The sequence below is a fragment of the Schistocerca gregaria genome, chromosome 3 (genome assembly GCF_023897955.1).
Source record: "Schistocerca gregaria isolate iqSchGreg1 chromosome 3, iqSchGreg1.2, whole genome shotgun sequence".
Taxonomy (NCBI): Eukaryota; Metazoa; Arthropoda; class Insecta; order Orthoptera; family Acrididae; genus Schistocerca; species Schistocerca gregaria.
The window spans coordinates 736,876,141-736,890,829 of NC_064922.1; the positions used below are offsets into that span (position 1 = coordinate 736,876,141).

At 41.6% G+C, this 14,689-nt stretch overlaps 1 protein-coding gene across 2 annotated transcripts in view; it reads left to right on the forward strand.

Annotated features, from left to right (window-relative positions):
* The window catches only part of LOC126353787 (FAS-associated factor 1), a 134,952-nt gene that overhangs the window by 40,557 nt on the left and 79,706 nt on the right, over positions 1 to 14,689 (forward strand). For both annotated transcript variants that reach the window (XM_050002877.1, XM_050002876.1), the window contains exons 6-8: positions 2,416 to 2,539; positions 2,622 to 2,767; positions 5,880 to 6,034. In XM_050002877.1, coding sequence (XP_049858834.1) covers positions 2,416 to 2,539; positions 2,622 to 2,767; positions 5,880 to 6,034 — 425 coding nt within the window. The remainder of the gene's footprint in view (positions 1 to 2,415; positions 2,540 to 2,621; positions 2,768 to 5,879; positions 6,035 to 14,689) is intronic.

Genomic DNA, 14,689 nt, shown 5'->3' on the forward strand with positions numbered 1-14,689 from the left:
TACCTATCCCTTTTCCCCCCTAAGGTAAGTCTTTCCGCTCCCGGGATTGGAATGACTTCTTACCCTCTCCCTTAAAACCCTCATCCTTTCATCTTTGCTTCCCCTTCCCTCTTTCCTGACGAAGCAACCGCCAGTTACGAAAGCTCGAAATTTTGGTGTGTGCTTGTGTGTGTGTGTTTTTTATTGTCCTGTCTACAGGCGCTTTCCCGCTTGGTAAGTCTTGGAATCTTTGTTTTTAATACATTTAAGGATTACTCTGAAAGCTAGCAACTTTTCTTTCTTTTTTGTGTGACTATCAACAACTCAATGCTTCTGCATTTCTGTGAGTGGTCTCCTTTAATGCAAAAGAGTTTACTTAGACTGAAGAAGCTAACATACATTTATGGCATTCTTGTATTTACAGAAAGCTTCCGACAATGCCAATTGGAATACTCTCTTTGGAATTCTAGAGGTAGCAGGGATATAATACTGAGAGTGAGTGTAATCTACTACTTGTACAGAAACAGGCTGCAGCTATAAGAGTAAAAGAGTGTGGAAGGGAAGCAGTAGTTAAGAAGGGAGTGAGACATGTTTGCAGCCAATCCCTGGTGTTATACTATATGTACATTGTGCATACTGTAAAGAAAACAAAAAAATAAATTTGGAAATAGAATTAAACTTCAGACTAAAGAAGTAAAAACTTTTTTCAATTATTTTGTAACTCTATTGTGGTGCCAAAGGAGTTGGCAAAAGATCGCTTCTATGGAATGGATATTGTCTTGGTTAGGCAGTTAAATTAGATAATGAGAGAAACTTTTCTTAAATGAAGCAAAATGTCAACAAGAAACAAGTAGATAATAGAAGTGTTTGCAGAGTGGTGCTACAGGAGAATGCTGAAGGGGTAGCTCGTTTAACTAGCAGAGAGGCAGTGGAGTTAAGTGTGGAAAATAGAGCATTACTTATAGAATAAGTCATAAGTTGCCTACTTTCGGTGCTGAAACTGATATCAGTGTAGCAACAATGATTACTAAAGTATAAAAGACAGAGAAAACAATTAGGGAAATTTAAAGTTCAGCAAGGTAGATAAAGAAGCGATCATGTTGTATCTTCAAAGGGAACTCAAAATATTTACATGTGGGTAGAAGCATGTTAAAGAACTGTGGCAATAGTTTAGAAAAATAGCGCACAATGTACTGGATAGATAGATACATAGTAGAACAGTTTGTGATGGGAGGGAGACGACATCGAAACCAAAGCCCAATCATCCCAGTGGAAGCATCCTGGAGAGCCAAGACAAAAAAAAAAGTGCCAGGTTTGATCAAATGTCAAAGTTTTGCTCACTGTTTTCTTTTTCCCCAATTACAATGGCATAGAGCATCATGAATTTTTGCCTCATTACCTTTCCTAATGTGTCATTTGTGAAAAGCAATATGCAAAAAGCATCTGGAATTGTGGAAAAACAATTCATGGCATTTGCATCACGACAGTGCAGCTGCTCATTCATCGTTGCTTGTGAGAGATTTTTTTTGCCCAAAAACAACACGGCAATCATGCCTTCGCCACCATGTTCACTGGATTTGGCCTTCTGCTACATTTTCCTGTTTCCAAAACTGAAGAGACCTATAAAAGGATGAAGATTTTCAATGACTGAGGAAATAAAAACTGTATCACTGGAAGTACTCAAGGCTGTACCAAAAAGTGCTTATGAGAAGTGCTTCGAGGATTGGAAAAAGCGTTGGCACAAGTGTATTGTATCTGACACCTGTCTACAAAAAGAGTAGCATAAATGATCCTCAAAACTATTGTCTAATCGCATTGACATCCATCTGTTGTGGAATTGTAGAATGTATTATTAGCTAAAACATAGTGAGGTCTCTCAAACAGAATGATCTCCATGCCAAGCAGCATTTATTCGAAAAACGTCAGTCATGGTAAACCTAATTGCGTTTTTCTCGCCTAACATCTTCAAAGCAATGGATTGAAGCAGTCAGGTTGCTACAGTATTTGACTTCCGAAAAGCATTTGATTTGCTACCACACTGATTATTAACAGATATACTGTTGCATTGATATTAAATAAAATTTCAACTGAACTGATGGTTTTTTGGTAGGAATGGAGTCATTGACAGAAGTAGAAGAAACATTGGATGTGCCCCAAAACAGTGTTTTGGGATCCTTGTTGTTGTATATTAATGAGCACATAGGCTTTTTGCAGATAATACAGTTATCTATGACACAATAGATATCCAGTCAAGTCATGGTAAGATTTCAAAATAGTGTACCCACAAAACACAGAAAAATATCATCATATGACTATGTCATCACATAATGTGGTTCTTATTAAGATGTTGGTACATCTTTAATTTTGTGTAATGTAAGTTTTTTTCCTATATAATCTTTATTTAAGTATATCAGCTTGCTATGATGATATTTTCAGATTGTTGTTGATCTGGTGGAGAGTGACAATAGCTCAGCAGAAGAGTTTGAAGATGCATCAGAGACATTTGCTGTTGAAGACGATATCTTCGTTGATGTTGAAACTAAAAGAATGCAGCCCTTAAGTATGTCACCAATATTTACTAAGTATTTGTAATCTTTACCTGTTTCATTACTTTCACAGCCAGATTGTTCTTTTTTCTTCAGTTCCAGATAACGTAGAGGATGAAACTGCTGCCTGCATTCACTTTTGTGACCAGTTTACGAGTCGTTATGGTTCGTCACATCCGGACTTTTTCCCAGGATCTTTGGAAGATGCCATTAAAGAAGCTTGTATGAAACCGGCAAAAGATGTGAGCATTTTACTCCATACTGCAGCACTGGTTTTGTTTGTTTTTTGATTACTGATATTTAAGAAAATAGTTATTTTTCTTTTTTCTTGTTATAATGGCTTTCTTTCATAGTATCATAAGACCGCTGGTCCCAAAAGTGTATGAACATGGTGTGTACCCTTGGAACATTTTTTTCTGTCTTTGGAGAGCCCACAAACCATTTTTTCTCCAATTGTTTCCATGTGGAACCAAGTTACAAGGTTTGTTGCGAATCTCACCACTAGATTTTACAAGCTGCAGCAAAAGAATGCTTGTCATTGTTCAGAGATTTGGACTCTGCATATTCTGTCCTCTTATACATTGAGAGTTGCTCATAAATTATATGCCCAACACTTTGTCTCAATATCTGCACTGTCACTGGGTAGTAAAATTTTAATCATGTTTACACCAGTTTCAATAGTGGTTGTTGTTGTTGTTGTTGTTGTTGTGAAACGCCTGTTAGGCATTGGTGGATCTTCAGACCCAATTCTCAACACCAATAATTGTTATACAATTTCTTTGTGTTGTATGGCAGACTTTTGTAGTGTATGCTGTACACTGATAAGTTTTCTGCACCAACACAGAAAGTTTCTGGCATATTCAATGTTTTTCATGGATATAGTCTTTCCAAGATTTTCAAAAACTCAAATTAGTACTAGAGATAGCACTTCAGTTACATAAAGGACTGCCCTACAAATTGTCGTAGAGAATAACATTTTAAAACTATTGTTATTGTAACATTTGCATAGAATTCCAGGCATACTACTATCTGTTTCGATAATTAACCTGTTTTGGCATAAAGAATGTGTGTTTTTTATATACATACACTGGAACTTGGTAGTGTGTATCGATTACAGAGAGTGGATGTAAGTGATCCTGCCTTGCCTGTAGGCTACTTACAGGTTACGCAGCGTACAATACACACATGCCTACATCAATAGTGTCGGGAGCAATCGAATGAAAACAATCGGCTCATTCAGATGTAGCTTTACGTATTAATTGAACTATCCATTCTTTTGAGTGAAACTGTCTATGGGAATAAGCGAATGGAAACAAATGAATTAGTTGGTTGTAGCTTTGTGTCAGGTGGAATGAAAACAGTAGACACAATCCGGTGGTGTTTTGCGTATTGAATGAGTTATTTCAGGTGAAACCAGTCTGTGGTTTTTCTTTTGGTTGAAGCATGTATTCAGTTGTTTGTTCAACTGAATCCACTGTTTAGTGGTTTAGTAGACTGAATTATCCAGTTACTGTTCTGAGTGAGACTAGTCTGTAGTGCTTTCATTATGTGAAGTAAAGCAGTGATGAAAAATACAATCTGGGGTACATGTACACCCAAGCGGTAGTCCCACTCTAGGTTTATTTGAAGGCACCGCAATGGGTACGCCAAAGTTAAAATATTCAATATGAATACTAATTTAATTACGTACTGAAACACAAATTATTCTTTTTACTATTTAAAACTATATACACACTGCTGTGCATTAAATTGTTCCAGGTGCAGTTAACGCCATGTAAAAATAAAGCTTCGTTGGGAGTAAAAAGTTGAGAAAGCGTAAAAATTCTCGTAGGGGTATGTGAAGGAGAAAGAATACATGACAGAGTTTTGTGACTGTTTCCATTCTGTTTTGTTGAAAAGATGTGATGATGTCTATGTATTACAAAAAATCTAGTGTCCAAGACTCCTGCAGGCTCCATGTCAGGGCAGAAGACAGCAGGAGGAGGACGTGACCAGTAGCCACTAACGCAGGTCCTGACAGTACTGCTCTCATGCTGGCCACTGCGCTACCTCTTCGCAGTGCATCCCTGGTACTGGCAGCAGCAACAGCAGGAGGAGGTTACAGCAGTGGGCGCAGTGCACCTGCCCTAATGATCGTCTCTCCCTCCCCCCCCCCCCCCCCCCTCAACCCCCACTCCCCAATGGAAAAGGGTGAAAAAGTATGGGAGTGAAATCACTCAAACCCAGACACTGAGTGAAAACATTCATATAACTGGTGTCACTAACAGATAATTCTGTCAGTCGTGTGTCTCACATTGAATGAAACCACTCAAACCAGGAAAGTGTGTGAAAACATGTATAATGGCCACAGTAGACAGAGACTTCTTTCAGTTGGTTGTCTCGTATTGAGTGAAACCACTTATATCTGGTGAGTGAGTGATAACATTCGTATAGCTGACGTGGCCACAGAGACTAGTTTCATTCAGTTGTTTTTGTTTGAATGGGGAAAAAAAATTGTCTGGTCAGTTTATTGTTGAAAACAGTTGTCTGTCTCATCACGATATTTAAATGTTTATATTTAAGTAGAGTTAATGATCACTTAAATTATTTTGTATTATTGAAACTGAACTAGTTTCCTAAAAAATGCAAAATAGTACTATAAATATACTACAGAAAGTTCTGGCAGAATTAAATAATTTAGGAGTAAATGTAAAACCTTCTCTCTCTCTCTCTCTCTCTCTCTCTCTCTCTCTCTCTCTCTCACACACACACACACACACACACACACACACACACACACACACACCTGCCTTTTAGTTGTTACATTCACTCTTAAATTATTTACAAAATACTAATATACTGTGTTACCATGAATAATATTGTGTACTAAGAATAGTTATTACTGACCAGTAACAAGTCAGTCACAGAATTCTGAAGTGCCAAGTTACAGCATGTTGATGTTAAGTTCGTAATCGTAAAAATATTTGTTTGTCATCTTCTGTGTACTTGTACACTGGTTAAATCATAAAAGGACATGTTAAGGGAAAAGTCTGATGGAAAAGCACTGCAGATGGACATATTTAATTAAAACAGAACAGTGAAACTAATTATTGGGGTAATGTACTTACCATACATGAAAGGCCATTTCCATCACATCATCTCCCATTAGTTGTCATTCATTAAGGTGAAAGTGTTGTGTGGAGTTTGAAAGAGTCGGAGGTACTTCAGGAGAATTGCCTGCAGAAGACACAAGTAATAATTATAGATCTATCTCAACACAGTTTTAATCTTTTGAAACTTCATTCATAATTATAGTTCATATTTAATGCTAAATGTACAGTTTCAAACTAAAAAAAACTATTATTCTCTTTTCAGCGGAGGCTGTTGGCTATTTATCTCCATCACGATGCAAGTGTCTTGACAAATGTGTTCTGCACACAGCTTCTAGGATATGAATCAGTTCTGCAGTGCCTGAGTAATCACTTTGTTGTGTGGGGCTGGGACCTCACACATGAATCCAACAAACAAAAGTAAGTGCAAATTTGCTTCATTATTTTACTTATGTAATTAACAGGTGGAAAAGTCTGAAGGAAGCCTTTGTCCATTGGTGGATATGGATGTGGTGGTGACGGTGACGGGTGACGTCCCTGCTGTTCATATCACAATTAAAACATTGTCATTGTGTAACAAAACTTTAAAGGACTTTTTTGATGAGGATACCTTAGAAGACCCCTGGAGTGCATTGTTTGTGAAAACTGTCGTAGTGTTAACAATCTACTACTTTCTAAAAATTAAATAAAATCATTCTGATTCGTTGTGGATGGGCATGGGCTCAGCACACTATATCTCAGTCATTGTTGGCTCTCCCGATTTTGTGCATGTTGTTTCTCATTCAAGTATCTCCTGGAATCATGAGGCTGAGTGGACTCCATTCAAGTCCTCCCACCGATGAAAAATCACTGTCAGTACTGGGAATAGAACCTGGGTCATCAGCACAACAGCGAGATGTGCTGACCAAGCAGCTACAGAGCTGGGCTACTTGAAATTTTGTTTCTCATTATAGAGATTGTCAACATTTATGTTGCACTGTAACTCAGGGAGGTTAGAAAATTTTGTAAACATATGTCTCTGCAAAACATTCTCAAAATTAAAATAACAGACTTACATTAGTGATTATGCACAGAGAAAGTGTCACAGTTATAAATACCAAGTGAAGTATGCCGTCTTGACATTTCTTAAAATAAGACATTTTCCTGTGTACTGTTCTTTTAGCACTTTGCATCATTGTTAGCAATTAGCTGATTTTGTCCCATGTGGCGTTATGAAGCTATATTGTAACAACAGTAACAAAAGTTAAGAGCAGCTCCAAGTATTTGGTGAAGGCGAGTCACACACAAAGCTTCTGTGGCTCACCCCGATTTATTTGGCAAAATGAAACCTGTTACAGAACACTCCACGAGTCAGTGCAAGCTGTTTTGAGTAAACATTTCAATCAAAGTCCATTTCACACAGTATTAGATTTCTGCCAATGACAGATAGTCCCCATTGTAAACACCATAAACCAAACTAATATGCAATTCAGCATGCACCTCACTGATCGCATTATAACTGACACAGATCAAGAGTGGGCCATCTTATATGTAGGATTTGTAGAGGACACTTCTGGTGACTTGGTAATGACTCCAAAGTGGATGAAGAAATTTTACACCAAATAATCAGTGTCCATAGTGATGTCAGGTGGTACCACTATATCCCCTCCCCCATGTTAGTGGCTGCTTAGAAGAGGGGGCAGGGGGAAGCAGGTGTTGAGTGGCCTGGCTGAGACAGGATCACAAAATGATGTCCACAGGTGTCACTGTGGAAGGCTGGGGCAGAATGAGGCTCAATGGAAGTTGCACGAACCACTATGGGATCAGGAGGATCTACTGCCGGATGGGGAAGAATGTGGTTACTGACCAAGATGGGAGAGACAAAGTTGATTTGTATAACATCTCGGAGAGGTGTAAGTGGTCAACATGGTTTACATCATGGGTCTATGGTGGTCAGAGGTCGTCCAACAGATCTATGTTGGTGTTGTCTGAACCTGCAGGCCCACAATGGGGTGTCCACCGAGAAGGGAGATACCTCACCAGTGATTTTGGCCAGTGGTGGAGGCATCATGCCCAAGAGGGTGCAGCGAGAGGAGTCAAGAAGCCACTCTGCTAGGTTGTGGTATTCAATCAGGGTAGCCCTCTGAGTTGTTGAAAACTACAGAGGACAGCAGATGCTGTGTTGGACATCATTTTCATGCAGAGTTGAATCTTGAATGTGCAGATGAAGTGTTTCCCACAATTGTTGGAGAACAGGTGAAAGGGTGCGATATGCGGGTGTTCAGATCTGTTAAAGACACGAAATAGTTCAGTCATTAGAGGTGGAAAGCCATCTTGTTATCTGAAACAAAATTGAAATGGTTGCCTTCAAGCACAGTGTTTTTTCCCCTCTAATGCCACAGTAGTATTGACAGAAGTGACCTGGGACATGCAGATCATGAAAGGGGACTGAGGAAAAGAATCAGTTGCAACCAACCACATTCAGCTCAAAAATGGACCAGCAAAATCTAGATGGATAAATTCTCATGATTCTGCAGCATCAGTCCAAATAGAGAAATTATGGGGAGGTGCAGCTTGATAGACATGCAAGGCAGAATATGCTGTATCTTTTCATCTGGGAGATGTGGGCAACATGCAAGAGATGCAGCACCCACAACGGAAGAGAGGCAGGCTCAGGAAATGACAGTGGTCATTCTCAGAGTCCAGCAACAGAACCTCTTGGTTTAGGTGCAGGTGGTTTCGCAGTGATCAGTGCAGGCAGAAATATACCTCGGGAAGTGTGTGTGGCGATCTGTGTTGCATAAAGTGAGTGAGTCAGTGTAATTTATGATCCCTGCAGATGGTTGCCACAAAGTCATTTGATGATAAAGGGAGGGCTGGAATACCCAAATCAAGGCAGAAATGCATAATTTCATGTTTGTTAAAAGCTGGATTGGGTCCCACGTGAAATCGGGACGCATTGTCCCAGGAACACAAGAGTTTTATGGCCCATGGCCTTGTACCCTGAAAGGTTTACCAGTACCAATGTCATCCGGTCATGAAAGCCTTCATTCGACTGTAATAAATGGTCTTAACCAGAAACACTTGTAAGTATTTTCTGTTTGCGGGTGGCTGTATGTTGTTGACCACTACACCATTATTTGTTGTTTGTTCAAATTCATTGAACAAGAGTTGAAACCACAAATATATAAGGATGGTTTCATAAAGGAAAAGTTGGTGCAGATTGTATTTTAGTCCTTTTTTTGCGAGCCTCTGGAACAAGAGCTTAAACAGAAGCCATATTGCATATTTACACGTAAGCTTGTGTTACTGCATCCAAAAGGGTGCACACACAACTATCAGGGATTTACCCCAGTTTATTTCCCCAAAATGATATTTCTTTCAGAACACTTCTGGAGCAATGCAAACCATTTAAGTAAGCATTTCAGTCAAGGTCCAGACCTCACAGTATCAGTGTTCCATCAATAGCAACCAGACCAGTAACAAACTGAGTACCCAAAGTAAACACCATATACCAAACCAGTATGCCAATCAGGATGCACTTTACTGATCATATTACAACTGATTCAGATTTACCGTGAGCCATCATACATGCAGGATTTGTAAAGGACACCTCTTGTGACAAGCACCACTTGGGTAGCAGCATCTCGGCAGTTGACAGAAATGTTGTACTAGCTGATTGGTGTTGACAGTGACATCAGTTGGTGCCACTGCAGATTAAAAAAAGAATATATAAAAATAAGGAATTACAGAAAAACATAAACACATTTCTTAATTACTTACACGACACCAGTGATCATATTATGCTTCAGATGTGTCATCCACACAGCAGCATGACAAGAGTAATATGCAATGGTGTACCTAATTAAGAATTCAGCTTAGCTATAGTAACTAAGGGCTAGGCCTGTAAGTATGTCAACATATAATGTAATTTGCACAAAAAAGAAAAAAGGGAAAAGCTATAAATGTCATTTGGTAATGGATTATTATCAAAGATGTGTCCTATGTGTAGACTGAAAAAATTGCAATGTGTATGCAAAAAATGCATCAAATATATATATGTTGTATCATCTTACCAGCTTACATAACACTGAAATAGCACGGCATAAAAAGACTATGGTTTTAACAGTCAGGAGATGCTCTGTACGAACGACAATTGAATTCTTACAGTTGCAAATGAGGACGTTCTTTTAATAGTGGTGCCATTCCAATTTTTAAAAACTAGCGATAATTAGGCTTCATAATATAAAGACCTTTCCCTATGACTTAAAACTAGAACCAGTACTGAGCTTACAAAAATATAAAAATTCTGTACAAACGGTAGCTCTTGTGTGGCACACTTGGTGTGTTTCCATTTCTCCACTGCATCTTTTGATCTTCTCTACACAGCATAGCCCTTTGGTTCAACCCCTTCCTTGGTGCCCAAAGAGTTTTTACTATCCTCAACTTGGACAATTATGTTTGTACATCATTCCCCATCATTAGGTCTGCTTCCAGGGCTTTTTCTTCCTGTCAGTCCCTGACAAAGAGTTCGGTTTCCCTTGTGAAACCAGTCCATTCTTGCTCTAATATTCTTCTTCATGAGATTTATTAAGGATATCCAGTTGTTCCAAGTAAACTCGTAATTAAACTGTTGCTAGATCACTCCTTCCCAAAGGCTTTCGAGGGAAACATTCCACGTGGGGAAAAATATATCTAAAAACAAAGATTCAGTAACTTACCAAATGAAAGCGTTGGTACGTTGATAGAGACGACAACACACACACACACACACACACACACACACACACACATTTCAAGCTTTCATTCCAATCCCGGGAGCGGAAAGACTTACCTTAGGGGGATATATATATATATTTTAGAAAGAAACTTGCACATGGGAAAAATATATTAAAAACAAACATTCCAAGACTTACCATGCGGGAAAGCGCCGGTAGACAGGCACAATAAAAAAAACACATAAACACACACACACAAAATTTCTAGCTTTCGCAACCAACGGTTGCTTCTTCAGGAAAGAGGGAAGGAGAGTGAAAGACGAAAGGATGTGGGTTTTAAGGGAGAGGGTAAGGAGTCATTCCAATCCCGGGAGCGGAAAGACTTACCTTAGGGGGAAAAAAGGATAGGTATATACTCGCGCACACACACATACACATATCCATCCATACATATACAGACACAAGTAGACATATTTAAAGGCAAAGAGTTTGGGCAGAGATGTCAGTCGAAGCGGAAGTACAGAGGCAAAGATGATGATGAAAGAAAGGTGAGGTATGAGCGGTGGCAACTTCAAATTAGCGGAGGTTGAGGCCTGGCGGATAATGATACTGAAGGGCAAGTTCCCATCTCCGGAGTTCTGACAGGTTGGTGTTAGTGGGAAGTATCCAGATAACCCGGACGGTGTAACACTGTGCCAAGATGTGCTGGCCGTGCACCAAGTCATGTTTAGCCACAGGGTGATCGTCATTGCCAACAAACACTGTCTGCCTCTGTCCTTTCATGCAAATGAACAGTTTGTTCCTGGTCATTCCCACATAGAAAGCTTCACAGTGTAGGCAGGTCAGTTGGTAAATCACGTGGGTGCTTTCACACAAGGCTCTGTCTTTGATCGTGTACACCTTCCGGGTTGCAGGACTGGAGTAGGTGGTGGAGGGAGGGTGCATGGGGCAGGTTTTACACCTGGGGCGGTTACAAGGGTAGGAGCCAGAGGGTAGGGAAAGTGTTTTGGGGATTTCATAGAGATGAACTAAGAGGTTACGAAGGTTAGGTGGACGGCGGAAAGACACTCTTGGTGGAGTGGGGAGGATTTCATGAAGGATGAATCTCATTTCAGGGCAGATTTGAGGAAGTCGTATCCCTGCTGGAGAGCCACATTCAGAGTCTGATCCAGCCTGGAAAGTATCATGTCACAATTCGGGCACTTTTGGGGTTCTTCTGTGGGAGGTTCTGGGTTTGACGGGATGAGGAGGTGGCTCTGATTATTTGCTTCTGTACCAGGTCGGGAGGGTAGTTGCGGGATGCGAAAGCTGTTTTCAGGTTGTTGGTGTAATGGTTCAGGGATTCTGGACTGGAGCAGATTCGTTTGCCACGAAGACCCAGGCTGTAGGGAAGGACCGTTTCATGAGGAATGGGTGGCAGCTGTCATAATTGAGGTACTGTTGCTTGTTGGTGGGTTTGATGTGGACGGACGTGTGAAGCTGGCCATTGGACAGATGGAGGTCAACGTCAAGGAAAATGGCATGGGATTTGGAGTAGGACCAGGTGAATCTGATGGAACCAAAGAAGTTGAGGTTGGAGAGGAAATTCTGGAGTTATTCTTCACTGTGAGTCCAGATCATGAAGATGTCATCAATAAATCTGTACCAAACTTTGGGTTGACAGGCCTGGGTAACCAAGAAGGCTTCCTCTAAGCAACCCATGAATAGGTTGGCGTACGAGGGGGGCCATCTTGGTACCCATGGCTGTTCCCTTTAATTGTTGGTATGTCTGGCCTTAGAAAGGGAAGTAGCTGTGGGTCAGGATGAAGCTGGCTGAAGTAATGAGGAAAAAGGTTTTAGGTAGGGTGGCAGGTGATTGGCGTGAAAGGAAGTGCTCCATCACAGCGAGGCTCTGAATGTGCGGAATATTAGTGTACGAGGAAGTGGCATCAATGGTTACAAAGGTGGTTTTCGGGGGTAACAGATTGGGTAAGGATTCCAGGCGTTCGAGAAAGTGGTTGGTGTCTTTGATGAAGGATCGGAGACTGCATGTAATGGGTTGAAGGTGTTGATCTACGTAGGCAGAGATACGTTCTGTGGGAGCTTGGTAACCAGCTACAATGGGGCGGCCGGGATGATTGGGTTTGTGAATTTTAGGAAGAAGGTAGAAGGTAGGGGTGCGGGGTGTTGGTGGGGTCAGGAGGTTGATGGAGTCAGGTGAAAGGTTTTGTAGGGGGCCTAAGGTTCTGAGGATTCCTTGAAGCTCTGCCAGGACATCAGGAGTGGGATTACCTTGGCAAACTTTGTATGTAGTGTTGTCTGAAAGCTGACGCAGTCCCTCAGTCACATACTCCTGATGATCAAGTACCATGCTCGTGGAACCCTTGTCCGCCGGAAGAATACGATGGATCAGTCAGCCTTCAGATCATGGATAGCCTGGGCTTCAGCAGTGATGATGTTGGGAGTAGAATTAAGGTTTTTTAAGGAGGATTGAGAGGCAAGGCTGGAAGTCAGAAATTCCTGGAAGGTTTGGACAGGATGATTTTGAGGAAGAGGAGGTGGGTCCCGCTGTGATGGAGGACGGAACTGTTCCAGGCAGGGTTCAATTTTGATTGTGTCTTGGGGAGTTGGATCATTAGGAGTAGGATTAGGATCATTTTTCTTCGTGGCAAAGTGATATTTCCAGCAGAGAGTAGGACAGTAAATCTTTGACAAGGGCTGTTTGATTGACTCTGGGAGTGGGGCTGAAGGTGAGGCCTTTGGATAGGACAGAGGTTTCGGATTGGGAGAGAGGTTTGGAGGAAAGGTTAACTACTGAATTAGGGCGTTGTGGTTCCAGATTGTGTTGATTGGAATTTTGAGGTTTTGGGGGGAGTGGAGCTGGAAGTGGGAGACTGAGTAGATGGGAGAGACTGGGTCTGTGTGCAGTGAGAGGAGGTTGAGGTTTGCCGTAAAGGTTGTGAAGGGTGATTGAGAGAGGTGGGAAACCAGGTTTTCAGGATTCGAATATACAGGGTGTGGTAGATAAGTAATGAGACTGGCTGCCGCGCGGCGCCTCAGTCGCTCGCAGGGCGGTCTCCACCTGTACGTCACGTGGTGGGGGATCTGAGCTAACAATAGAACCGGTTCGCAGTCGCGTCGGAGCTCTGGTGGAGTGAGGGTGCAGCTTCGTGTATTACGTTGTTTGTGTGCCCGTGACACTTGTGAAAACGCTGAAGATGGATCGCTTGATAGAACAGCGGTATGCAATCAAATTTTGCTTTTGCTTGGGCAAAACTGCTTCGGAAACTTTTGCTATGATTACGGAGGCCTACAAAGAAGACTCCCTATCAAGTGTTCCGGTGGTTTAATGAATTTAAAAATGGGAGGGAATCCGGTGAAGACATGGAACGATCTGGACGCCCTTCAACGAGTCGTGTGGATGAAACGGTGGCTAAAGTGAAAGAACTGACTCCGACCGTCGTTTAAGTCTCAAAATGATCGCCAGTGAGATCTCCGTGAATAAATTTACGGTTCACCAAATTGTCTTACCCAAGATTTGATGATGAGGAAAGTTTGCGCAAAATTGGTTCCCCGAGTGCTCACCGCCGAACAAAAGCAACGAGTGGACGTTTGCCGTGAGATGTTGAATGATTTGGAAAATAATCCAGACTTTTTAGACAACGTAGTAACAGGTGACAAATCATGGACATTCCAGTACGACCCGGAGACGAAAGCCCAGAGCTCGGAGTGGCACATACCGGCATCCCTGCGGCCGAAGAAAGCAAGAATGTCAAAGTCCCGCATCAAAACAATGCTGATTGTGTTTTTCGACAAGCGGGGGTTAATTAACAAAGAGTTTGTCGCTCAGGGGAAGACTCTTAATGCCGAATTCTACAAAGAAGTCCTTCAGTGATTGCACAGAGCCGTCAAACGGAAGCGACAGGACCTTGCTCAACGCTGGCGTCTCCACCACGACAACGCTCCGGCGCACACAGCGTTCCTCGTGACCTCCTACTTGACCCGAATTGGAGTTGAAGTTCTGCCACAGTCGCCATACAGCCCTGACTTGAGTCGTCCTGATTTCTTCCTATTTCCGAAGGTCAAAAGATGCCTGAAGGGTCATAGTTTCAACGATATTCCGAACATCCAACGTGCTGTCACGAAAGCACTAACTGGGATAACTCAAACGGACTACAGTGGGGCCTATGAAACGTGGAAAACGCGCTGGCAATGTTGTGTCGACGCCTAAGGCGAGTACTTTGAAGAATATTAACGTTTTGTACAAATTGGATTAATAAATTTGTTTTTCTAGACTGAGTCTCATTACTTATCTACCACACCCTGTATGCTCATAAGCTAGCACTACCCTGGAACTCAACAGACTTTAAGGGTGGAGTTGGTTCGTGCTACAGGTTTT